Here is a 27,633-nt window from a genome sequence, read left to right on the forward strand (position 1 = left end):
GTGTGCTATTTGCATTTGGAATCTGTTGCGGTCAACTCTCAAGATGAGATCCAAAGAGCTGTCACCATCAGTGAAGCAAGCCATCATTAGGCTGAAAAAAACACAACAAACCCATCAGAGAGATAGCAAAAGCATTAGGCGTGGCCAAAACAACTGTTTGGAACATTCTTAAAAAGAAGGAATGCACCGGTGAGCTCAGCAACCCTAAAAGACCCGGAAGACCACGGAAAACTGTGGTGGATGACTGAATAATTATTTCCCTGGTGAAGAAAACACCCTTCACAACAGTTCAAGAACACTCTCCAGGAGGTAGGTGTATGCGTGTCAAAGTCAACAATCAAGAGAAGACTTCACCAGAGTGAATACAGAGGGTTCACCACAAGATGTAAACCATTGGTGAGCCTCAAAAACAGGAAGGCCAGATTACAGTTTGCCAAACGACATCTAAAAAAGCCTTCACAGTTCTGGAACAACATCCTATGGACAGATGAGACCAAGAGCAACTTGTACCAGAGTGATGGGAAGAGAAGAGTATGGAGAAGGAAAGGAACCACCTCATCAGTGAAGCATGGTGGTGGTAGTGTCATGGCGTGGGCATGTACGGCTGCCAATGGAACTGGTTCTCTTGTATTTATTGATGATGTGACTGCTGACAAAAGCAGCAGGATGAATTCTGAAGTGTTTCGGGCAATATTATCTGCTCATTCAGCCAAATGCTTCCGAATTCATTGGACGGCGCTTCACAGTGCAGATGGACAATGACCCAAAGCATACTGCAAAAGCAACCAGAGTTTTTTAAGGGAAAGTGAAATGTCATGCAATGGCCAAGTCAATCACCGGACCTGAATCCGATTGAGCATGCATTTCACTGCTGAAGACTAAACTGAAGGGAAAATGTCCCAAGAACAAGCAGGAACTGAAGACAGTTGCAGTAGAGGCCTGGCAGAGCATCACCAGGGATGAAACCCAGCGTCTGGTGATGTCTATGCGTTCCAGACTTCAGACTGTAATTCACTGCAAAGGATTTGCAACCAAGTATTAAAAGGTAAAAGTTTGATTTATGATTATTATTCTGTCCCATTACTTTTGGTCCCTTAACAAGTGGGAGGCACATATGCAAACTGTTGTAATTCCTGCACCGTTCACCTGATTTGGATGTAAATACCCTCAAATTAAAGCTGACAGTCTGCAGGTAAAGCACTTCTTGTTCATTTCATTTCAAATCCATTGTGGTGGTGTATAGAGCCAAAAATGTTAGAATTGTGTTGATGTCCCAATATTTATGGACCTGAATGTATATGGGTTTATTCTGTATATTTACCCCCATTCACAGTATTCCCTGTCTTCAAGAACCTTGCGTCCCACACTTGATATTGGTGGAACGCACGGCCATCCTTGATGTGAATACACCATGTGATCGCAATACGTCCGCGCCTCCTGTACGCCCATCCAGCGAGATATTACGGGATCTCACCATGTAGTATGCGATCCCGCGCTTCACTCATGCAATGGGCTACTCAGTTTGCCGCATATTTGTTGGCGCTCCACGGGTATATGACATGGAGCGCATCTGTATATCACTCTACCTTCCCAATGAATAAAAATAGGGGTGAGAACGTATGGAGGAGAAGTCTGGATCCACCTATGGGGCTTTAACCTGCCCAAGGTCTAACATTTAAAAGTGAGTATTTCCTTAGATCTAATGGAGCTGCATCTTTTGCTCCCTGGAGCCCTTCAACTGTGCACCCTGGTCTGTGTGAGGATGACGTCCACTTCCATCTTTGTCAGATAAGTTAAAGGGGTGGGCCACTCTTTAAATACTCTCCACTACAGTGTGGCAGGCAGGGAAAAAATGAAGTCCCTAATATACTTCATTAAACACACCTGCCTGCTTCTCTGTCAGTTATAAGCCACGCCCCCTTAGTCCTGCTCTACCTTGCAGCTGAGTTCGTCCATGGCTGCAGGCGACATGGAGGAGCTTGAGAGGAAGCTCGTCCATGCGCATGTGCAGTCTGCTCCTGTCAGTGGTCGGCTCCCTGCTGCCCGCTCCAACTGTGACAGGAATCCGCTGCTTGTTCCCTCTCTACAAACAGCTGATTCCTGTCAGAAGCTGGCTGTGATAAAAACCTTCCGAGTCCCTACTGCAGTAGCTACTTAGTGAATCCCCATCCCCCCTCTGCACTACCACCAAACAGCCAACCCACTAAGCCACGCCCATTGGGCCTGTTAGGCCACGCCCCCTGCAGCCAACTGGGAAAGCAGGCCATCTAGCCAGGAACTATGATATTTATAGAGAGAGAGAGAGAGAGATTTATAGATATAGCAAAACAACAGCACTCTCATTAGATGAAAATAGAAAAAAAATTATTTACCCATGTGGACGCGATGTGTTATTTATATATATATTTACCCAGTCGTCTCCATGACAGCACACACTGATAACTGAGATTGACTTCCTCTGATAGGACAGGGGAAAAAAACTGAGGGGTTTAAAAACCCCACCCCTTCCCCTTTATCGGCAGTGTTTTTTCCTGTCCTGTCAAAGGAGGGGACCAGAGAGGGTCTGGGAGCTCTGCTGGGTTCCGAGCCTATTTCTTATTTTTACCTGGATAATTTTTTTCTGAACTCTGCAGACTGGAGGTCTGTCCCAACGGCCAGGCTCTTCCCTCCTCCTATGTGGTCTGCGCCCGGGCCCCTTTATGTTACGGTGGCCCCGGCGAAGCTCCCTCCTGCGGCGGTCCATGTGGCTTTTATGTGGAGTGGAAAGGCGACGCTAGAACGCGCTTCCCTCCAGCTGCCGGGTGATGACGTCAGATGCCGAGGGGGCGTGGCTTAGCGTCTTGACGTCACGGTGCCGGCACTTGCCCAGCGACTAAAAGAGGCAATGCCGGTCCTGACATGGCGCCCAGCGTTCTCAACCTGCCTGCAGTGTCTGGCATTTCTGTGGATGGGAACTGGAAACATGAGTGCCCTTACCACCACTGGCTCCGGATCTCAGCCTCCCACTACTTTGGGTTCTGTGAGTAGCCTGTGTCAGGCACCCTCTTTATGTTATACTTACCCTGTAGTGGTTGACCCTTCTCTCCCTTGTATGTTGCAGGGAGAAAAGGAGTCTTCCTCTTCTGCCAAGGTTAAAGGGAGTCCGTCACCTCCATATGGCCATATACAGTGCTTACATGGCTCTGTAGCACACCTATACAGGATTATACCGGTGTCTTTGTCTTTAGACTTGCACCAGCAGGAAAAACTAAGTTTCATTCATATGCAAATGAGCACTCGCAAGTGCCCAGGGGCGGCATTCAGTGTGTAAGTGCCCAGGCTGCTCTGCCTTCATTTCACTTTACTCCTCCCCAGCCTCTGCCTTTGCCCTCCAAGTCTCTTGCCTCATCGATATGGCAGAGGCTGGGGAGGAGTAAAGTGAAATGAAGGCAGAGCAGCCTGGGCACTTACACACTGAACGCCGCCCCTGGGCACTTGCGAGTGCTCATTTGCATATGAATGAAACTTAGTTTTTTCTGCTGGTGCAAGTCCAAAGACAAAGGTACTGTTACAATCCTGTATAGGTGTGCTGCAGAGCCATATGGCCATATGGAGGTGACAGACTCCCTTTAAACCCAGGAAGTGTCTGTGTTCCAAACGTCTACCTTCCTACCTTAGTCTAAACCTTTATGCAAGGAATGTACCGCATCTGTTATCAAGTCTGAATCATCTAGTCTGCTGGAGGATATCAAGTCCATAGTTAGAGTGGAAGTTCAGTCTGCCCTGGCTGCCTGCGATCCATCACCCTCCCCATAGACCGGGTTCTTCTAGAGATCTTATGTATATGGCAAGTGATTCCAATTCTGTGAATCCTGAGCTATCTGATCCAGAGATCTTGGAAAGATCTCAAGAATCCTATGAAGATAACAAATATAAGGGATTCCTTTTTAATTCTGAGGATATTGAGGAACTAATCAAAGCTATTAGAGCTACAATCAGAATGGAGATTCCCAGGAAGCCCAAATCTGTTCAGGAGGAAATATTTGGGGGTTTGGGGGAGAGGCAGAGATCTGTATTCCCTGTTCTGGATAACATACAGAAAATTATAAGAGCGGAATGGGACAAACCTGAAAAAGGCTCCTTTATTCCCCGTGGTATAGAGGACCCTGCACCTTCATCTGCCAGCTCAGGTTTTTCCTTTTAGAATGTCCCATCGCTCGCTCAAGTGTTTCCCCAACCACCAGGAGTTTGATTCCTCTCTCTCCAAGGAGTGGAATTTCCCTGATAGACGTTTTACGTTGCCAAAACGTTTGAACGTCCTTTATTCTTTTCTGAAGGATTTGACTAAGAAATGGACGTCTTCACTTGTAGTGGACTTGCCAGTTTCCCGCTTGGCTAAACATAATACCTTGCCAATGGCGGATGGGGCTTCTTTCTCTGATATCAGAAAGATAAGAAGCTGGAAGCATTTGCAAAATCTGCTTTTGAAGTAGTGGGCATAACGCTGCAGCCGATATTTGCCCCTACTTGGGTGAGCAAGGCTATGGGGGAGTGGTCAAGTAATTTACGTCAGGGTCTTGAATCCTTAGTCTCCTCGGGGGGAACTTGCAGATGTGGCCCTGCAGCTCTGCCAGTGCATATATTTGTAAAGCATCTTTGTACGCGGCCAGGCTGTTGGTGGCTATTCGCCGTACCCTATGGCTCTCTTGCTGGGCGGCAGATAATGCTTCAAAGCGGACCCCGATGGCGCTCCACTTTTCCGGCAGTAGGCTGTTTGGTAAGTGCCTGGGTGAGATCATTTTGGACGCTACAGGTGGTAGGAGCACCCATTTACCACAGAACAGGGGGCGCTCTAATAGGTAAAAAAAGCGAAAGCCTTTTTATCTTCCCTGTTAGTTTTTCCAGCCCCAAGAGGGCATCCGACAAGTTGGCCCCGGATCAGAAGTGCAAACCTTCCTTCAAGCCGCGCCCTTCCTGGCGTTTCCTTTAACCCTAAGAGCTCAGCTGCATGATGGCTGGCTCCCGGCGCCCTCCGTTTGGGTGGACGGCCGGCTTCATTTGTTTCAGCATGTTTGGCTGGCTCAGGTCTCGGAAGCGTGGGTGAGGGAGGTCATTGCAGAGGGCTACAAGTTGGATTTCAAGTCCTCCCCTCCGTCCCGTTTTTTTTTTTCAGTTGTCTCCTCCGGCCTCTCCCTCAGCCACAGATTCTTTTTTTCTGGCAATTCGCACGCTGCTGCAGCAAGGTGTGATTGTTCTGGATCCTGCACAAGACCGTTTTCAGGGGATGAAGTCCCTGAGGTCAGTCATTGTGTCCATGGAACCAGTGAAGTACCTGTCCTCGATGGACATCAAGGATGCTTATCTTCAGGTGTCCATATGCGTCAGTCTGATTCGCAATGGGTCAATTTCACTACCAGTTTGTAGCCCTCCCATTCGGCCTGGCCATGGCTCCCAGGGTCTTTATGAAAGTTCTGGCGGCAGTCATGGCTCTGCTGCTCCATGCCAGGCGGATCGTAGCGATCCCTTACTTAGACGACATCCTGGTGAAGGGTCCGTCATTCCGGGTGACGGCGGACAGCCTGAGCATTGTTCTGGACACCCTGGAGCTCTTCAGATGGATCCTGAACAGGCAGAAGTCTTGTCTTTATCGCATGTATTTATTTTTAGATTTATGCTGTACAAATAATTGAATTTTTTTTCCTGATGGGACATGGCCTATTATTAACAATTTCAGTGCTCACTCATTTGCCAAGTAATTTAACCACTTGCCTACCACCACGTGACTTTATACATCGCGGCAGGCTCTTATCTGTAACCCCACGTATAAAAGCGTCTGGCTACACCGCGATTGATTGCTGGCTTTAAAATGAAATGTCAGCCTGCAGGCTGGGAATTAAAGGGTTTCTGTCATCAGAAATTACGTTATGTAGCTGACTGACATTAGCGATGGGTTAATGTCAGCAGTACATAATAGTGTGCTTTATAAGGCGCCTTGCAGACAAGTGTCCCCGGATGCATCCCGGTGCATTGCGGCAAACCCGCGTGAGTAGGTACGCAATTGCAGTCAGTTTTGACTGCGATTGCGTTCTGATAAGTTTTTATCGCCTGGGTGCAATGCGTTTTGCACGCGCGTGATAAAAAAAACCCACTGTGGTACCCAGACCCGAACTTCTTCACAGAAGTTCAGGTTTGGGTTCAAGGTTGTGTAGATTGTATTATTTCCCCTTATAACATGGTTATAAGGGAAAATAATAGCATTCTGAATACAGAATGCATAGTACAATAGGGCTGGAGGGGTTAATAATAATAATAATTTAACTCGCCTTAATCCACTTGTTCGCATGGATCATGTGATGGACCATGTGATGAACGTAGTGACGTCATCAAAGGTTCTATTCCTCACAAAAGAAGACAGAAGAGATGCCGGCTGCGCGAACAAGTGGATTAAGGTGAGTTAAATTTTAAAAAAATGGGTTTTTTTATTTATTTTTTATATAACCCCTCTAGCCCTATTGTACTATGCATTCTGTATTCAGATTGCTATTATTTTCCCTTATAACCATGTTATAAGGGAAAATGATAATGATCGGGTCCCCATCCCGATCGTCACCTAGCAACCGTGCGTGAAAATCGCACCGCATCCGCATTTGCTTGCGATTTTAATGCAACCCCATTCATTTCTATGGGGCCTGCGTTACGTAAAAAACGCACAAAGAGGAGCATGCTGTGATTTTTACGCAACGCACAAGTGATGCGTGAAAATCACCGCTCATGTACACAGCCCCATAGGAATGAATGGGTCCGGATTCAGTGCGGGTGCACTGCGTTCATCTCACTCATTGCACCCGCGCGGAAATCTCGCCCGTGTGAAAGGGGCCTAAGTCTCTGCCTGCTAATGAGCCTCTAGGTGCTATGAGGCGTTGCTTCAGCACCTAGAGGCTCGGTCTACTCACCCTTTGGCACGGCCAGGTCCACTTGATTGACTGGCGAGTTCCCCTCTTCGCCCAGTAAATCCCACGCCTGCGCCGTCCCCTTTAGTATTCGGCTCAGTGAGTGAAGGACGCGCTCCAGGAGCGGGACTTACGGCAAAAACACTTAGGAGAACTCGCCAGTCAATCAACTGGACCTGGGCGTGCCAAAGGGTGAGTAGACCGAGCCTCTAGGTGCTGCAGCAACGCCCTCATAGCACCTAGAGGCTCATTAGCATATTTTAAAAGTCTTTATTTTAAGAGAACGGCGGCAGGCAGGGAGTTATAAAGCATACTGCTGACATCAGCACATCGCTATTATGTCAGTCAGCTACATAACGTTATTTCTCATGACAGAAACCCTTTAATCTCTTCCTACCTTGACTATGGCAGAAAGGGGTTAATTCACACAAAAAAAAAAGTTAATAAAAATGAATTACAATTTTTATTTTTTTAAAGATATAGCAATAGTAGTTACTAGTATTACCAATAGTAATTAGACTACGTAAACATCCCGCCCCTTTTTCGTTCATAAAAAAAAAAAATATATATATATACAGTCATGTGAAAAAATTAGGACACCCTTTGAAAGCATGTGGTTTTTTGTAACATTTTTAATAAAAGGTTATTTCATCTCCGTTTCAACAATACAGAGAGATTAAAGTAATCCAACTAAACAAAGAAAACTGAAGAAAAGTCTTTTCAAGATCTTCTGTAAATGTCATTCTACAAAAATGCCTATTCTAACTGAGGAAAAAGATAGGACACCCTCACATGTATTCCCTCTTAAATTGGCTCAGATCTCACACAGGTATATCACACCAGGTGCACATAATTAGTAGATCGTTACTCTGCATGTTGAATGAGGCTTGCCCTATTTAAACCTCAGACATTTAGTTTGGTGTGCTCCTGACTGTTGAAGTGAGAGTGAGCACCATGGTGAGAGCAAAAGAGCTGTCAGAGGACTTCAGAAAAAAGATTGTAGCAGCCTATGAGTCTGGGAAGGGATTTAAAAAGATCTCAAAAGATTTTGAAATCAGCCATTCCACTGTCCGGAAGATAGTCTACAAGTGGAGGGCTTTCAAAACAACTGCCAACATGCCCAGGACTGGTCGCCCCAGCAAGTTCACCCCAAGAGCAGACCGCAAGATGCTAAAAGAGGTCTCCAAAAACCCTAAAGTGTCATCTCGAGAACTACAGCAGGCTCTGGCTACTGTTGATGTAGAAGTACATGCCTCTACAATCAGAAAGAGACTGTACAAGTTTAACTTGCATGGGAGGTGTGCAAGGAGGAAACCTTTGCTTTCCAAGAGAAACATCGAGGCCAGACTGACATTTGCCAGAGATAAAGTTGACAAAGACCAGGACTTCTGGAATAATGTTCTTTGGACAGATGAGTCCAAAATTGAATTATTTGGACACAACAGCAGAGGACATGTTTGGCGTAAACCAAACACAGCATTCCAAGAAAAGAACCTCATACCAACTGTGAAGCATGGAGGTGGAAGTGTCATGGTTTGGGGCTGCTTTGCTGCAGCAGGACCTGGTCAGCTCACCATCATAGAATCCACGATGAATTCTACTGTGTATCAGAAGGTGCTTGAAGAACATGTGAGACCATCAGTTAGAAAATTAAAGCTGAAGCGGAACTGGACCATGCAACATGACAATGACCCAAAACATACTAGTAAATCAACCAAAGATTGGCTGAAAAAGAAGAAATGGAGAGTCCTGGAATGGCCAAGTCAAAGTCCAGATTTGAATCCCATTGAGATGCTGTGGGGTGACTTGAAAAGGGCTGTACGTGCAAGAAACCCCTCAAACATCTCACAGCTGAAAAAGTTCTGCATTGAGGAGTGGGGTAAAATTTCCTCAGACCGATGTCGAAGACTGGTAGATGGCTACAAGAACCGTCTCACTGCAGTTATTTCAGCCAAAGGAGGTAACACTCGCTATTAGGGGCAAGGGTGTCCTATCTTTTTCCTCAGTTAGAATAGGCATTTTTGTAGAATGACATTTACAGAAGATCTTGAAAAGACTTTTCTTCAGTTTTCTTTGTTTAGTCGGATTACTTTAATCTCTCTGTATTGTTGAAACGGAGATGAAATAACCTTTTATTAAAAATGTTACAAAAAACCACATGCTTTCAAAGGGTGTCCTAATTTTTTCACATGACTGTATATATGTAATATAAATTTAAAAATGGGCAGCACTCCAGAAGGTAAAAATGCAAAAAAAAGACCTTATTTACCCAAAAAGGACATGCAACATTTCGGCTCTGTACAGGAGCCTTCCTCAAGCAGTGTGTACAGACAAAGTGCTAAATATATATATATATATATATATATATATATATATATATATATATATATATATATATATATATATATATATATATATATAGCATTGTGCTAAATCGTATCAATTTACAAAGCATATGTGTTTAATTCATAACAATTAAAAAACAATTTGATAAAAAAATACAATACATATACATGATGATAAAGTGTAACACAGACAATCAATAATTCATGATCATATTATAAATATCCAAATAACAAAGTGCACTCATAATTCTATAGTGTATAGAAACTCATACATGAACATATAATTACTGTTCATATCATTAGCGGTGCCAGCTGCTTACTAGATGGTATTGCAGACGGAGGGTGAAGGAGGAGACAGAGCGTGAATGGCTGCCAATCATGGTAACTCGTGCGGTCCGGCGTGCCTGATGCGCAACTGCGCATGTCTGAATGACGTATACTACATACTTCCGGGTTTTGACACAATCATAATGTTGCGGCTGCGTACTTCAGCCCTGATGTCCGATCTGCCATTCCTAGTGTGGGAATGGTACCTTTACTGGCAAGCGCATGCGTAGCTAGCAGCATAGTCCAGTGCGCACAGGATCAAGGTGGTAATTGCACCTGTGTGAAGTTGGCACCCCATGTTCTTAAATTTTAAAAATAAATACACCATTCGTTTGTGCTGGTTTGTGCCGCAAAAATAAACGTTTGTGCCGGTTCGGTTCCTGAGATATTGCGCGTTAGATTTTTATGAAGCCCCGCCCATTTTCCACCCCATGTTCTTAAATTTCAAAAAAAAATACACCATTCGTTTGTGCTGCGTTTGTGCTGGTTTGTGCTGCAAAAATGAACGTTTGCGCCGCTTTGGTTTCCGAGATATTGCGCACTTGATTTGCTGAAACCCCGCCCACTTTCCACCCCATGTTTTTAAATTTCAAAAAGAAATACACCATTCGTTTGTGCTGCGTTTGTGCTGGTTTGTGCCACAAAAATAAACGTTTGTGCCGGTTCGGTTCCTGAGATATTGCGCGTTAGATTTTTATGAAGCCCCGCCCATTTTCCACCCCATGTTCTTAAATTTCAAAAAAAAATACACCATTCGTTTGTGCTGCGTTTGTGCTGGTTTGTGCTGCAAAAATGAACGTTTGCGCCGCTTTGGTTTCCGAGATATTGCGCTTGATTTGCTGAAACCCCTCCCACTTTCCACCCCATGTTCTTAAATTTCAAAAAGAAATACACCGTTCGTTTGTGCTGCGTTTGTGCTGGTTTGTGCAGCAAAAATTAGCGTTTGCGCCGCTTTGGTTTCCGAGATATTGCGCTCGATTTGCTGAAACCCCGCCCACTTTCCACCCCATGTTCTTAAATTTCAAAAAGAAATACACCGTTCGTTTGTGCTGCAAAAATTAACGTTTGCACCGCTTTGGTTTCCGAGATATTGCGTGCTTGATTTGATAAAACCCCTCCCACTTTCCACCCCATGTTTTTAACCCTGACTCTAGACCCCCCAGGTGTGCTGCAGCTTGCCCCCCTCCCGCCCCCTTTCACAACTTTTTTTGGGGCACAAGCATATTATATATTTTTTTCTGCATACGCTGACTGTGGCCGGGACTCTTAGCGTCACTGTTAGCGCATCGCACGCCCCACCGCTGATCAACTTCGGATGGTTGATCAGCGAGCTTGAATTAAAAAAAAAAATCAAATTTTTGGGCCTTTTTTATTTTTTTGTCTGTAAGGTTTAGGGTAAGTTCCCGAACACCCGTCCCCACACACACCAAATAAAGTTTATCACACACACACACTCCCCTATGGCCTGCCGGATGTTCTAGGCGGCATATGCCCAGCTTGCCTCCGAGTCCGAGAGCCCCAGTGAGGACGATGATAACCCCACTTTCCTTTTGTCATCCGCGTCCTCCTCATCATCTAGCAATGATGATGAGACCCCAAGGCGGCGGAGACGCCGCCAGGTGGAGCAAGGAGACCGCCATGCTAGGGACCCTGTGGCCCACACTAGTACGAGAAGGTCTGGGGCTCGTACTAGTTTTCCGGCCCACCAGTTAAGACCACCGGAGCCCCCTACCGGTGAACTTGTCTGGTATACCCCAGAGCGTTTTGAGCCCGTGATTCCTGATTTTGTAGGCCAACCAGGAATCCAGATTTCCACAGTGGGCTTCACTGAATGCGACTACTTTAGTCTTTTTTTCAGTGACCCCTTTGTGAATCTGATGTTGGAGCAGACGAACCTGTACGCCCAACAGTTCATTGCTCAACATCCGGGCTCCTTTTTGGCTAGGCCTGGTGGCTGGACTCTGGTCTGTGTAGCCAAGATGAGGACGTTTTGGGGCCTCGTGCTGCATATGGGCCTAGTCAAGAAACCTAGTGTCAGGCATTACTGGAGTGGGGACATCCTCTACCAGACCCCACTTTACAATTATGCAGATAATGCAGCATGTCCCCCCCAAGGTGATCCTGCCTATGACCGCCTGTACCAAATCAGGTCGGTCATCGATCACTTTGGGGCCAAATTTGTGCAGGTTTATGTACCTGGAAGGGAAGTCGCGGTTGATGAGTCTCTCATTGCTTTCAAGGGGAGACTCATTATCCGCCAGTATGTTCCCTCTAAGCGGGCGAGGTATGGCGTGAAGCTGTACAAACTTTGCGAGAGTACCTCAGGGTGCACTTACAAGTTTCGTGTGTACGAGGGGCGAGATTCCCGTATTTAACCCCCAGAAGGTTCCCCCAATCTGGGTGTTAGCGGGAAACTTGTGTGGGACCTTATGCACCCACTGCTAGATAAGGGTTACCACCTTTGTGTGGATAACTTTTATACTAGTATCCCCTTGTTCCAGTCTCTCGCCGCCAGATCCACGTTCGCTGAAAAATCAACGCGGCCTCCCTGCCCACCCCCTCCAGGTACCTATCCCTAGGGGTGCGACCCGTGCACTTACCAGTGGAAACCTGTTGCTGGTCAGGTATAAGGACAAGAGGAATGTCCTTGTACTGTCCACAATTCACGGTAACGGCATCACCCCAGTCCCTGTGCGAGGTACCGCAGCAACGGTCCTCAAGCCTGATTGCATCGTCGACTACAATCGATATATGGGAGGAGTTGATCTCCCTGATCAAGTCCTCGAGCCATATAACGCCATGCGCAAAACCCGGGCATGGTATAAAAAAGTTGCGGTCTACTTGGTACAGGTTGCCTTGTACAACTCTTTTGTGCTGTCCCGGAGCGCTGGCAACACAGGGACATTCCTTCAGTTCTATGAGGCAGTCCTCAAGGACCGGATCTTTTCTGACCGGGAAAGAGCAGGCCAGAGTACCTCGGGAACTGGAGGCGCCCAGATCGTCCCTGGCCAACACTTTCCAGGTGTGGTCCCCCATACTGGAAAGAAGGGCGGACCCAAAAAAGGTGCAGAGTGTGTCACAAGAGGGGGATACGGAAGGACACCACTACTCAATGTGACACGTGACCCGATCATCCGGGCCTCTGCGTTATTGGTTGCTTCAAGGAGTACCACACTTCCATGGAGTACTAAATTTATGTTCCCCTTCCCCATTTTAGCCACTGACAATCGGATATAAAACTATGGGGATACTAGTATAAAAGTTATCCACGTACAGGTGGTAACCCTTATCTAGCAGTGGGTGCATAAGGTTCCACACAGGTTTCCCGCTAACACCCAGATTGGGGGAACCTTCTGGGGGTTAAATACGGGAATCTCGCCCCTCGTACACACGAAACTTGTAAGTGCACCCTGAGGTACTCTCACAAAGTTTGTACAGCTTCACGCCATACCTCGCCCGCTTAGAGGGAACATACTGGCGGATAATGAGTCTCCCCTTGAAAGCAATGAGAGACTCATCAACCGCGACTTCCCTTCCAGGTACATAAACCTGCACAAATTTGGCCCCAAAGTGATCGATGACCGACCTGATTTGGTACAGGCGGTCATAGGCAGGATCACCTTGGGGGGGACATGCTGCATTATCTGCATAATTGTAAAGTGGGGTCTGGTAGAGGATGTCCCCACTCCAGTAATGCCTGACACTAGGTTTCTTGACTAGGCCCATATGCAGCACGAGGCCCCAAAACGTCCTCATCTTGGCTACACAGACCGGAGTTCAGCCACCGGGCCTAGCCAAAAAGGAGCCCGGATGTTGAGCAATGAACTGTGGGGCGTGCAGGTTCGTCTGCTCCAACATCAGATTCACAAAGGGGTCACTGAAAAAAAGACTAAAGTAGTCATATTCAGTGAAGCCCACTGTGGAAATCTGGATTCCTGGTTGGCCTACAAAATCAGGAATCACAGGCTCAAAACGCTCTGGGGTATACCAGACAAGTTCACCGGTAGGGGGCTCCGGTGGTCTTAACTGGTGGGCCGGAAAACTAGTACGAGCCCCAGACCTTCTCGTACTAGTGTGGGCCACAGGGTCCCTAGCATGGCGGTCTCCTTGCTCCACCTGGCGGCGTCTCCGCCGCCTTGGGGTCTCATCATCAAAAGGAAAGACGCGGATGACAAAAGGAAAGTGGGGTTATCCTCGTCCTCACTGGGGCTCTCGGACTCGGAGGCAAGCTGGGCATATGCCGCCTAGAACATCCGGCAGGCCATAGGGGAGTGTGTGTGTGTGATAAACTTTATTTGGTGTGTGTGGGGACGGGTGTTCGGGAACTTACCCTAAACCTTACAGACAAAAAAATAAAAAAGGCCCAAAAATTAGATTTTTTTTTAAATTCAAACTCGCTGATCAACCATCCGAAGTTGATCAGCGGTGGGGCGTGCGATGCGCTAAGGGGGCGGGAGGGGGGCAAGCTGCAGCACACCTGGGGGGTCTAGAGTCAGGGTTAAAAACATGGGGTGGAAAGTGGGAGGGGTTTTATCAAATCAAGCACGCAATATCTCGGAAACCAAAGCGGTGCAAACGTTAATTTTTGCAGCACAAACCAGCACAAATGCAGCACAAAAGAATGGTGTATTTCTTTTTGAAATTTTAAAACATGGGGTGGAAAGTGGGCGGGGTTTCAGCAAATCAAGCGCGCAATATCTCGGAAACCAAAGCGGCGCAAACGTTCATTTTTGCAGCACAAACGCAGCACAAACGAATGGTGTATTTATTTTAGAAATTTTAAAACATGGGGTGGAAAGTGGGCGGGGTTTCAGCAAATCAAGCGCGCAATATCTCGGAAACGAAAGCGGCGCAAACGTTAATTTTTGCAGCACAAACCAGCACAAATGCAGCACAAACGAACGGTGTATTTATTTTTGAAATTTAAAAATATGGGGTGGAAAGTGGGCGGGGCTTCAGCAAATCGAGCGCAATATCTCGGAAACCAAAACGGCGCAAACGTTCATTTTTGTGGCACAAACCAGCACAAACGCAGCACAAACGAATGGTGTATTTATTTTTGAAATTTAAGAACATGGGGTGGAAAATGGGCGGGGCTTCATAAAAATCTAACGCGCAATATCTCAGGAACCGAACCGGCACAAACGTTCATTTTTGCGGCACAAACCAGCACAAACGCAGCACAAACGAATGGTGTATTTCTTTTGGAAATTTTAAAAACATGGGGTGGAAAGTGGGCGGGGTTTCAGCAAATCAAGCGCGCAATATCTCGGAAACCAAAGTGGCGCAAACGTTCATTTTTGCAGCACAAACCAGCACAAACGCAGCACAAACGAATGGTGTATTTCTTTTTGAAATTTAAGAACATGGGGTGGAAAATGGGCGGGGTTTCAGAAAATCAAGCGCGCAATATCTCGGAAACGAAAGCGGCGCAAACGTTCATTTTTGCAGCACAAACCAGCACAAACGCAGCACAAACGAATGGTGTATTTTTTTTAGAAATTTAAGAACATGGGGTGGAAAATGGGCGGGGCTTCATAAAAATCTAACGCGCAATATCTCAGGAACCGAACCGGCACAAACGTTCATTTTTGCGGCACAAACCAGCACAAACGCAGCACAAACGAATGGTGTATTTCTTTTGGAAATTTAAAAACATGGGGTGGAAAGTGGGCGGGGTTTCAGCAAATCAAGCGCGCAATATCTCGGAAACCAAAGTGGCGCAAACGTTCATTTTTGCAGCACAAACCAGCACAAACGCAGCACAAACGAATGGTGTATTTCTTTTTGAAATTTAAGAACATGGGGTGGAAAATGGGCGGGGTTTCAGAAAATCAAGCGCGCAATATCTCGGAAACGAAAGCGGCGCAAACGTTCATTTTTGCAGCACAAACCAGCACAAACGCAGCACAAACGAATGGTGTATTTTTTTTAGAAATTTAACCCCTTAAGGACATAGGACGTACCGGTACGCCCTATTTCCCGAGTCCTTAAGGACCAAGGACGTACCGGTACGTCCTGACTTTAAAATCGGCATTCCGGCGCCGCAGGGGTTAATTTGAACAGGATGCCGGCTGAAATCATTCAGCCGGCATCCTGTTAAAACGCCAGGGGGGGTCATGTGACCCCCCCCGTGTCGGCGATCGCAGCAAACCGCAGGTCAATTCAGACCTGCGGTTTGCTGCGCTTTTTGCAGTTTCTGATCCCCGCGGTCCCTGACCGCGGGGATCAGAAACTTTAGAGTGCCTAAAATCAATATAGTACACCCCCCCCTGCACCCCTGCATGAGTTGATGGCGGCGGGTGGTGCAGGGGGGGTGTCGCAGGCGGTGGGGGGCGTTGCGGGAGGCGGGCGGTGCGGCAGGCGGGATCGCGATCCCCCGCCCGCCTCCTATTGCGTAATCGTTGGTGTACAGTGGGTATACCAGGGTGCCAGCACATTGCTGGCACCCTGGTATAAACGGCTGACATCGTTGATGCGATGTCAGCCGTTTAACCCTTTCCATACAGCGGTCCGTACGGACCGCTGTATGGAAAAGGTTAACAGTAAGAGGGAGCTCCCTCCCTCTCCCATCGGCGGGCTGCTGTGCCTTTGCAGCCCCCCGATGGAGAGGGAGAGAGCCCCCCGAAGCCCCGTCCTCACCCTTCCCCGTCTGCGAAGTTCTGACCATAACTGAGCAGACGGGGAAGGTTCCCATGGCAACAGGACGCCTGCTCAGGCGTCCTGCTGTCCATGGTGCTGAACAGATCTGTGCTGAAAGCACTTATCTTCATTTTTGGGCGGTTTCTATTATGTAAGCCTCGCAAAGTGACTTCAGAGCTGTAGTGGTCCCTAAAAATTGGGTTTTTGTAAATTTCTGAAAAATTTCAAGATTTGCTTCTAAACTTCTAAGCCTTGTAACATCCCCAAAAAATAAAATATCATTCCCAAAATAATTCAAACATGAAGTAGACATATGGGGAATGTTAAGTCATCACAATTTTTGGGGGTATTACTATGTATTACAGAAGTAGAGAAACTGAAACTTTGAAATTTGCAAATTTTTCCAAATTTTTGGTAAATTAGGTATTTTATTATGCAAAAAAATTAATTTTTTTGACTTTATTTTACCAGTGTCATGAAGTACAATATGTGACGAAAAAACAATCTCAGAATGGCCTGTATAAGTAAAAGCGTTTTAAAGTTATCAGCACTTAAAGTGACACTGGTCAGATTTGCAAAAAATGGCCTGGTCCTTAAGGTGAAAATGAGCCTGGTCCTTAAGGGGTTAAGAACATGGGGTGGAAAATGGGCGGGGCTTCATAAAAATCTAACGCGCAATATCTCAGGAACCGAACCGGCACAAACGTTCATTTTTGCGGCACAAACCAGCACAAACGCAGCACAAACGAATGGTGTATTTATTTTTAAAATTTAAGAACATGGGGTGGAAAGTGGGCGGGGCTTCAGCAAATCGAGCGCAATATCTCGGAAACCAAAGCGGCGCAAACGTTCATTTTTGCAGCACAAACCAGCACAAACGCAGCACAAACGAATGGTGTATTTATTTTTGAAATTTAAGAACATGGGGTGGAAAATGGGCGGGGTTTCAGAAAATCAAGCGCGCAATATCTCGGAAACGAAAGCGGCGCAAACGTTCATTTTTGCAGCACAAACCAGCACAAACGCAGCACAAACGAATGGTGTATTTTTTTTAGAAATTTAAGAACATGGGGTGGAAAATGGGCGGGGCTTCATAAAAATCTAACGCGCAATATCTCAGGAACCGAACCGGCACAAACGTTCATTTTTGCGGCACAAACCAGCACAAACGCAGCACAAACGAATGGTGTATTTATTTTTAAAATTTAAGAACATGGGGTGCCAACTTCACACAGGTGGTAATTGCACATATTCGTACCATATAACTGCATGAGTGGCTAAGCAGGGTCGGATGAGGGCTACCGCAACCTAAGAAGTGGAGACTCCATCCGTGACCTCAGACCAACCACGCATCTGCACGTTAGTGCAGGGTTGCATTGTGTCCGTGATCAAAGCCCACCTATCACCACCCTTTTAAGAGGGTTCTCCTCACAACCACCTGCCATGTAAATATCGGACTGTAACTGCAAAAATAATAAATATAAACACAGATGAAATAAATCAAACATCATCTGCACATTATAACAGCGCGCCGTTAACGAATGCAGCCTCAGATTTCCTCGCTCCATACTCCGTGGCATACCATCTATAGTAAAATGGTGAAAAATAGAAACATCCCGCCCCTTTTTCGTTCATAAAAAAATAAAATATATATATATTTTAGCAATAGTATAGTGGAATTTGTATGTGTAAAATATACAAACACACACACATTTGTTTATTTTAAAAATCTAGGTATTTGTTTTAGCATTTTTTTGTATAGCAGAGGGTTTTTTCTGCGTAAAATATACAAATGCACGCAAAAATGTAACAAAAAAAAACTTTAAATGTCAAAATTTCCCCAAGATGAATAACTTAGCCGAATAACATAAAAAAATGTCACTTTGAAGGGGCTTGTAACATTTTGCCAAGATGTGCTCCAGTCTTTTGAAGTCTTGCGGTGGGCTCAGCCAGTAGATAAATTACATAAATGGCACTTATTTTCAGAGTACAATAGTACAGTAATGGTTTTAGAAATGTTTTCTCTTGAAATCTTTTGTAATAGAAAACAAAATTTGATAAGAAAGGGGGAAAAAAAATATTTTCTTCATCAAAATGTTCAGTTTTTTTAATATTATATCAATCTAATGGCACAAAAAAAAGTCTAAGGTGTCCCGAGAACAATAATATCAAATACATGTAGGTTGGCTCAGAGATTAATCAGTTATTTTCAGTTAGATAGACGCATTGCTACAATGGAAACACTGGCCTGGTAAGGAAGGGGGATCAACACTTGGGTAGTGAAGTGGTTAATAAGTGGTGTCATCAATTTAGTTACATTATTGCTGTTTGTAATATAGCAATGTGTGAGTTATTTAATCTTTTAATGTCTCATGTTTTTAGGAAGACCGGAGAGCCTTTTCATAATTTTATCAGCTGGCAGGACCTGCGGGCGGCAGATCTGGTCAGTTCCTGGAACAGCTCTTTTACGTTGAAGGTAATAAATACATCCTTCTGTTCACAAAGGATTATATATGCTGGCAGGGAATGGAAGGTTTACAGTGAAGGTAACAATGGAGGATTACGCAATAGCGCGGTACATCGGTCAGGGTCATATATAGGATGTTTCATTACCTCAATAGCCCCAATCCTACATTTATGTGCCAGATCCTGGCAGTCAGCCGACATCCAGGTGTCGCTTCTATTCAAAGTCCCGTCTCTTGGCTGATGGGCCGGTCATTTGCATCAATGTCATTCCCTGATCCTTTAGAGAACTGAAATGGTTACTATAACTTGCACCAGAAACGGGCTGGCGTAGATTTCAGTTTCTGGTGCACAACAGGGCAGAGGTGCACCTAATTTAATAAGAGGCATCTGCCCCTTAATAAATTAAGTGCATCTTACTCGAGCGCAGGGGGAATAAAGTCCGGCATGTAGGAATGTCCCCCAATGTCTGCAAACCTCTGTAATTAACTTCTAGTTTTATGTAAAGAGCCCATTAATAAATTGCCATTAAAGTAGTTTAAAAGGTTATTCCCATCTTAGAAACTGCAAAATACTAGGATATTCCAACTAGGGATCGACCGATATAGATTTTTTTAGAACTGATACCGATAATCTGGGAACTTTCAGGCCGATAGCCGATAATTTATACCGATATTCTGTGAATTTTTATTTAAAAAAAATATATAAATCCTACACAAATCTGCTGAAAATGAATGTTTATTGTTAATGTGTAGGTTTCTTTTTTCTTTTTTTTTTTGTAAATCTTTCTTTTTCATTTATTAATAATAATATATATATATATTTTTAATACTGGGGACTTGGGTCCGGGGGGGGGGGGGGGGGGAAGGCACACTGCACCACCAATGAAGATAACTCTCTCATTAATTGATATACAGGAAGCGGTAGCTGGCTGCAGAATCGCATTGCTGGCTTCCGACCGCTATAAGCGGTAGCTGCGACCCGCGGCAGTTAACCCCTCAGGTGCGGCACCTGATGGGTTAACTACCGCAGATCGCAGCTACTTGTCATAGAGGTCGGGAGCCGGCTATGTGATTCTGCAGCCAGCTACCGCTTCCTGTATATGAATTAATGAGGGACTTATCTTCATTAGTGGCGCAGTGGCCACAGCCCCTCCCGTCCTCTTGTCCGCTGTCCTCTCATTGGTGGCAGCGGCACAGGGGGGGGGGGGCACTGCTTCCTTCTCCCCTGTGCTGCTGAGGGAGCACGGATCGCGCTGAGAGCAGCGTGATCCGTGTTCCCGATTTCATTATCGGAATATCGACAAAATACATGCCGATAACTTTCAAAATCCTGAATATTGGCCGATTTAATATCGGTAAAAACGATAACCGGTCGATCCCTAATTCCAACACTATGGTCTGATCTCTGGGACCCCTTACCGATCTTGAGAATGAAGGGGCTGAACACTAGCTTAGCACCGCGTCTGTTTTTCGGCACCCCGGCCACCCTGCTGTACATGAAATAGCACTGTGGCTCCTTTTTCTGGAATGCTACAGAGTGGCATTTCCCTACACAAACGGACTGTGGAACTACCACTGTGCAGATAAAACCAGTGAAGAGGACAAAGCTCTAAACTAGCTCTGCAGTGTCCCCATACTCAAAGTAGGTGGGGGGTCCTAGAGGTCTGACCCCTACCATTATAAAGTGATGACATATCCTGGAGCGGAGATGGAGAACCTTTTAGAGACCGAGTGCCCAAACTGCAACCCAAAACCCACTTATCGCAAAGTACCAACAAGGCAATGTAACCTTAACACTACAGTCCAGTATAGTATATCTTCTATGTTCTTTATCATTTAGCTATAATATCCTGCCTACATTCAGTGCGCTGCCAGCGCTGTTCATAGTGCGCCCTGCGCTGATGAATGGCAGGAAAAGTCTAAGGCATATTAGTACACCATAGACTTTCTCCAGGGTGCAGGTGCCCACAGAGGGTTCTGAGTGCCGCCTCTGGCACCCTTACATTTACTGTTTACTGCTGGAAGATGAAAACCTGTCCAGGTGACATGATGATCACACAGGTACACCGCTTGTTAGGGCTCGTTCACACATAGCTGGATTGCAGGGGGTTTTCAGTCTGAAATTTGCGGACAGAAAATCCCCAGCAGATTTATATTGCTAGCGGCACAATATGCCGCTAACAGCAAAGTAATAAGCAATATTAAACTATGAGCACTACATCAGGTCTGGAATGCGGCAAAGTTTAGACAATATGGGGATTTAGCGGATGTTATTCCACTGTGGGATAATCCAATGTTTCCCCATTTAGTATCACTTGAGGGGACCTCCTTCTGGATGCAAAATTGGATACTCATTCTAAAAGATATATATGACAATGGGGCGCTATACTCTTTCACTCAGTTGCAGGATAAATATGGTATTACTCATCCACATTTTTTTTAGATATCTACAGATGAGACATGCCCTTCAGGCACAACTTCATAGCATGAAGTGCGCTATCTCTAAATACCCATTGATAGGTGTACTCAATACTCAGGGACCGAGGGGTGTTATATCCGCCATCTACACTTATCTTCTGAGTAATCGAGTGGCTCTGAACCCTCTGAACTTGGAGGCTAGATGGAGGGAGCATATCCCACAACTAACTTCAGAGCAGTGGGGTGAGGCACTGGAAGCGCCTTCAGAAGAATCACCTTCACTCAATAACAGACTGATACAGCTGTTCATATTACATAGGAGCTATTTAACCCCCACTAGACTGCATACAATGGGTAGGTTATCTCATAGTAGATGCCACAGATGTGCAAAAGTTGGTGCTAGTTTTTGGGATAGTATATGGAACGGTAGTTATATTAAACAGTTTTGGACGGAGGTTATAAATGGTCTTTCTACCATGGTCACAGGCCCTTTAATGGTATGCCCTAAAATGTGCCTTTTGGGAATAATAGAGGATGAAATATGGACACACCGTACTTGTATTTTCCTCAGAGAAACTTTTTCTCGCTAGAAAAGCGATAGCGCTGAGGTGGATGGCAGCTAGGACACCCACAGTCGGCCAGTGGAAATCCCTTTAGAGAACATACTATTCCAAAATAGGAAATGCCCTGAAAAATTTCAGAAGGTGTGGGGTAATTAGTGCCCCTCGCCACTGACCGTTACTAATCATCATATGTATACTAGCGACTAACTTACATGATAAATGTAGGATGGAGTAAAAGAACACTGGAATGGAAGTCATGTTCATTTTATTGGATGGAAATCATAAAATATATATGTTTATACGTGCATAAATAATACAATGTAACTGATATGTATAATGGACCTCCTCTAATGTATGGAAAATACTTACTTACCATGATGATGCTTGATTTGTTCATGTAACATGTCTTGTTATTTTTCAATAAAACGAGTAAAAAAAACAAAAAAAAACTTTGAGCACGGATATCTGATCGTTTAATAAGAATAATTCAGGTCTACACATGGGTCCGCTGGACTGCGTGCCAGCACCGCACTGGGAACATGGCGGCTGATGGAGGATCCCGTTCATCAGCAGCCTCCATTCCCTTAGGCTACATTTACACGACCGTAGTGTTTTGCAGATCTGCAAAACACGAATACCGGTCCGTGTGTGTTCTGCAATTTGCGGATCGCACGTTGCATCCGCTATCATAGAAAATGCCTTTTCTTGTCCGCAATTGCGGACAAGATTAGGACATGCTCTATATTTTTTTCCTGGTCCCCGGAACTATGGATGTGTACAGCACACGATGAAATGAATGGGTCCACACCTGTTTGACTCCTTCTAAATTGCGTGTGAATGAACCCTTATACTGGAGACGGACAGGGGAACTCGGGCATGCGCAGTCCGACCCCAGTATAGGTGAATGGAACCCTCCACCAGCAGCCATGTTCTGAGCGCAGTGCTCGCACCCAGGTGACCCGCATGTACACATGCCAATAGTTTAATAATGCTTATTACTAGCTACATGCATGCGCTCTTACCAGCACGATATCATAATGTAATGTAAATATAAACTGGCCGACCCTTTAAGTACCAGCAAAGTGAATACGATTTGCAAGAATCCCATCCTCACGCTGCATAAATAATCTGTGCAGGATGCGACCGGCTGTGCAGATGTTAAAATTTTCTGATGCCAAATCGTCATTTGTTTCAGATTTTCTCATTGAGTAGTTCATGGCCAAGTAAAAATCTGCAACAAACTGGAATTGTTGTGGATTTTCCTGTAGATTACTGATGGATCTGCAGCAAAATCATCAACACTAAAGAAAACACTACTCCTTAGTGCTTCTGCGGCTTCCTTTCCTGGTCTTATGCTAGTCCCTATTCTCATTGTAACCCGGCCTTCTGCAATGACAATGTCGTCATGTGACTGCTACAGTGGTGACATGGCACAAGACGTCGTCGCAGGGACCAGAGGTAAGAAAAACAGTTTTCTGCAGGTGAAATGTGAAAGCAAATCTGTATCAAAATCCACACAATTTGGCAGAGATTTGCCGCTGCAGATTCTTGTATGTGGACGTATCCTTACAGTACAGTCATCAGAGACGTATCCTGTACTGAGCTGTGCCCCTGTGGGATCATCACTTACTCTCGCCGTTACTAAGGGTCCATTTACACGTCCCCATTTTCAATGGGGCCGGAATGTGCTGTCCACATCTGCATTTGCGGATACGCACTTGTGTCCCGCAAAAAAAAATTGAACTTGTCCTATTCTTGTCCACAATTGTGGACGAGAAAGGTATTTTCTATGCGAGTGCCGGTTATGTGCGGTCCGCAAAATGCGGACCGCACATTGCCAGTGTCCGTTTTTTGCGAATCCGCAAAACACATACGGACGTGTGAATGGACCCTAAAGCAAGATAAGATGCAGTTCTGACCACCTCCAGGCCGGGAAACAGCAGGCCGCTCTGCTGCTTCAGTAGCTCTTTGCCGTGCATGAGAGCTCCGGAAACGGTGTAGCGCAACCAGCTCTGCTGTCTCCCCGAGCTTGCTGTGCTACGCTGCGTCCGGAGCTCTCATGCACGGCAATGGAAGCTACTGAAACAGCAGAGCGCTGGAGCACACCGATGTTTCCTGGCCAGGAGGTGGTCAGGACTGTAAGATGAGACAGATGGATTTTCACCCCATGGAAGTAAACAATGTAAGTTGCTATTCATCGACTACCAGCAGAGATCTTCAAAACCATGAGGAATTGTTAGAGAAAGTTATTAGATAATTGTATAACTTTTCCTTATACAAAGAATAACATTTACTTACTCTTTTGGTTATTGTGTTAAAGACTTCAGTTTTAATAAAAAGAACCTGAGTGGATCTCCTGCGTCCTGTAGGCTCAGACCCTTCGTTTTTGTCTTTAGGCTGTTCATGGTTCCTGTAAATTCCTCCACTTCTTCACACGAAGAAAGCGTTTTCTAGCAGCGAGCCTGATCAATTTCACCACTCAGCACGTGTCCCTGCGGCTGGCGTGGGTCTTGCAAAACATCCCTGAGGTAAAGATGAGCGCCATCGTACATGTAATGATATCCTGAGGATACGCGATCAGTGTTATGAAACCAGACAAGCCTTTTGAAACACAAGACAAGATGTGATTTTGGGCTATGTTCACAGGTAGCAGCCGAGGTGCGGTCAGAACTGTACCGGAACTACATCTGGAAAAAAACATGCATTTGGTTCTGGTTTTTACAGGTGAATCCCGGACAGGTTTGATATGACTTTAACCGCACCTCGTGCCCCAATATGAGAGATTTCACACAGGTGCAAACCCTCAGAACATCCCCTTACATCTTTCCATCCATGAGGAGGGGGGTGTTTAGTATATCACATGGTATGTGTGGTACACCTTACTGTCCAAGAGCCCGTTGCTCATACCCATTCTATTAGCACAGACTGCTACCCAGCCCCTTCTAAGCACACGACACCGCGTCCTCCCCCCAATATCATAAGGAGGCCTGGTTCCATGCTGCAGAAATACAAAACCCATGTCAAGGGTCCTCATTGCCTTGCGAGCCGCTGGACTAGCAAGTGCAGTTTACAGCAATCACTGGCTCACTACTTTCACACTGGCGGTTTGGCTTTCCGTTTGTGAGATCCGTTCAGGGCTCTCACAAGAGGTCCAAAACGTCTTGGCTATGTTACAGATAATACAAACGGATCCGTTCTGACGGATCCACGCCAAACGCGAGTGTGAAAGTAGCCTAAGGCTACTTTCACACTGGCGTTTCTGGGTCAGCTTGTGAGATCCGTTCAGAATGCACCAATTTGGCAGCGTTTGGTCTCTTGCGTTTTTTAGACGGTCACTAAAACGCAGCTTGCGGCGTTTTGGTGACAGTCTGACTATGCGGAGACAATGCAAGTCAATGGGGACGGATTCGTTTTTCACTGACACAATATGGTGCAATTGAAAACGGATCCGTCCCCCATTGACTTTCAATGTAAGTCAAGACTGATCCATTTTGACTTAGACTTTTTTTTTTGTTTATGAATAATTCTAACGGATCCGTTATGAACGGATACAAGCGTTTGCATTATTCGTGCGGCTCCATCTGTGCAGATACAAGACGGATCCGCACCAAATGCGAGTGTGAAAGTAGCCTAAGTATGAGCTTTTCTTAAAGAAAAGTTTAGAAAAATCGGGTATAGCCTCATAAAGCCAACTGCTGAGGAACCGCAAAGAACCCAAATTCCCAAGCCTCCTGGATTCACATGCAATATACTGCAGTCACCATATTCATGACTGAGAGCCTACAATAGCCACAGGCCACAAAGCTGCTTCTCCACACAATTGCATCAGAATACCAGATGTTGAAAACTGCAATTTCATGCATTTTTTCCTCTTGGGTCAGACACACGAGCAAGTGCAATGCAATAAACTTGCGGCGTGTCAGCGAGAGGTCCCGCCTTGACCTCCGCTTCTTGACAGGATCGCACATCATTAAATTAACTTAGAATGCTGTGTAACCTTTAGAGTTCTGGAATCTTTGGTATTACACTGACAGTATTCTGGCAGTGTAATACAATCGATTTCAGGACTCTTAAGGGATGCACGACATTACAAATCGGTATAATGCTGTGCAATCCTGTCGAGGAGCGGAGGTCAGGACAGAACACGTTGCGAGTCTTAGGATACACTGCAGATTTTCTTTGGAATTACAGTTGGAAGATCTGCAGAATTTTACAAACCAGCAAATCGGCACAGCTGCATTTCAGTGGTTTGTTGCATGCTGCCTCCACCTAGAAGATCGCTGAATGGGAGCTGTATAAATCTCTGTGCAATGAGCTCCCCCTAGTGGTGGCTGCTGTTATATCTAGTCGGTGGTGAGAAAACACCACTAAGAGGCAATAAATACAACATGTTGCAGTTTTAAATACGCATATTCTGTTGGCTCTGTGTGGCATTATCTCAATTGATTTGCGTCGTCTTTCAACATTTTCAGGTGCGTCAAGCGGCAGAAGAGGGCAATTGCTGTTTTGGTACCATTGACACATGGCTGCTGTATAAACTCACAAATGGTAAATGCTGTCTATTTCTGAAGGATGCAGGGTTTCACCTGTGGTGATCATAGCATCGCCTCTTCACAATAGACTTTTTATTTATTTTTTTTGTATAGAATTTTCTTTTATTTTTTGTAGATGCAGTACGTATGTATGTATGATAGGAATGATCCAGGCATGCTGTACAGGACCTGTATCTTCTGTTGTCCAATGCAGTGCACTCACTGCCCTTAGTGTGCGGACAGTCCTGAGTCCATTCATGGCCCCTGGTTGTTAGGGCATGCGGGGTAAGGCTAGTTTCACACTCGCACTACAGCCAGAGTTCTTCAGACCCCACAGGACCCCAAAGACTATAATGGGAACCAGTGGGGATCTGGCCACTTTCCTGCATAAATGCTGAGCTTCAGCAGGACAGAAATTTCTACATGCAACAGTTTTTGTCCAGTCTAATCCCAGAATTTATGCCGGGGAGCGGTCAGCTCCCATTGAAGTCATGGGCTCCGGTGGCAAACAGTTGTATCCAGCTAGGACGTCAATATCTGATCGTGGAGGTCTGACTCCTGGCACCCCCACCACAGAGCTCTGGTGAGGGGTAAAGCTAGTTTCACACTCTCACTACAGCCAGAGTTCTTCAGACCCCACAGGACCCCAAAGACTATAATGGGAACCAGTGGGGATCTGGCCACTTTCCTGCATAAATGCTGAGCTTCAGCAGGACAGAAATTTCTACATGCAACAGTTTTTGTCCAGTCTAATCCCAGAATTTATGCCGGGGAGCGGCCAGCTCCCATTGAAGTCATTGGGCTCCGGTGGCAAACGGTTGTATCCGGCTAGGACGTCAATATCTGATCGTGGAGGTCTGACTCCTGGCACCCCCACCACAGAGCTCTGGTGAGGGGTAAGGCTAGTTTCACACTCTCACTACAGCCAGAGTTCTTCAGACCCCACAGGACCCCAAAGACTATAATGGGAACCAGTGGGGATCTGGCCACTTTCCTGCATAAATGCTGAGCTTCAGCAGGACAGAAATTTCCACACGCAACAGTTTTTGTCCAGTCTAATCCCAGAATTTATGCCGGGGAGCGGCCAGCTCCCATTGAAGTCATTGGGCTCCGGTGGCAAACGGTTGTATCCGGCTAGGCAGTCAATATCTGATGACAAACCTGCACATAGACTGTGTGACCGATGAACGTGACTTCACTTTCCTAGGAAGAGGCTGTGACGGTCATTTGAGAGACCCAGCCTCCTCAAATAGCTGGTCATGGTGCGTGACAGGATTCAGACCCTCATCGGATATTTTTGAATGATCCTGAGGTTAGGCCATCTAATATTGAATGCTCAATGCATGCAATAATAAAGAATATTCAGTAAATTCTAATGTATACGTACCCTAAAATAAGGAAAGTACAACAAA

The 27,633-nt window shown here is 45.7% G+C and overlaps 1 protein-coding gene across 1 annotated transcript in view; it reads left to right on the forward strand.

The window, feature by feature from the left end:
- GK5 (glycerol kinase 5) overlaps positions 1–27,633 on the forward strand; it is a 77,473-nt gene that overhangs the window by 27,565 nt on the left and 22,275 nt on the right. The window contains exons 4-6 of the mRNA XM_044288637.1: positions 18,626–18,719; positions 24,086–24,217; positions 26,162–26,237. Coding sequence (XP_044144572.1) covers positions 18,626–18,719; positions 24,086–24,217; positions 26,162–26,237 — 302 coding nt within the window. The remainder of the gene's footprint in view (positions 1–18,625; positions 18,720–24,085; positions 24,218–26,161; positions 26,238–27,633) is intronic.

This window comes from Bufo gargarizans, chromosome 4 (genome assembly GCF_014858855.1).
Source record: "Bufo gargarizans isolate SCDJY-AF-19 chromosome 4, ASM1485885v1, whole genome shotgun sequence".
Taxonomy (NCBI): Eukaryota; Metazoa; Chordata; class Amphibia; order Anura; family Bufonidae; genus Bufo; species Bufo gargarizans.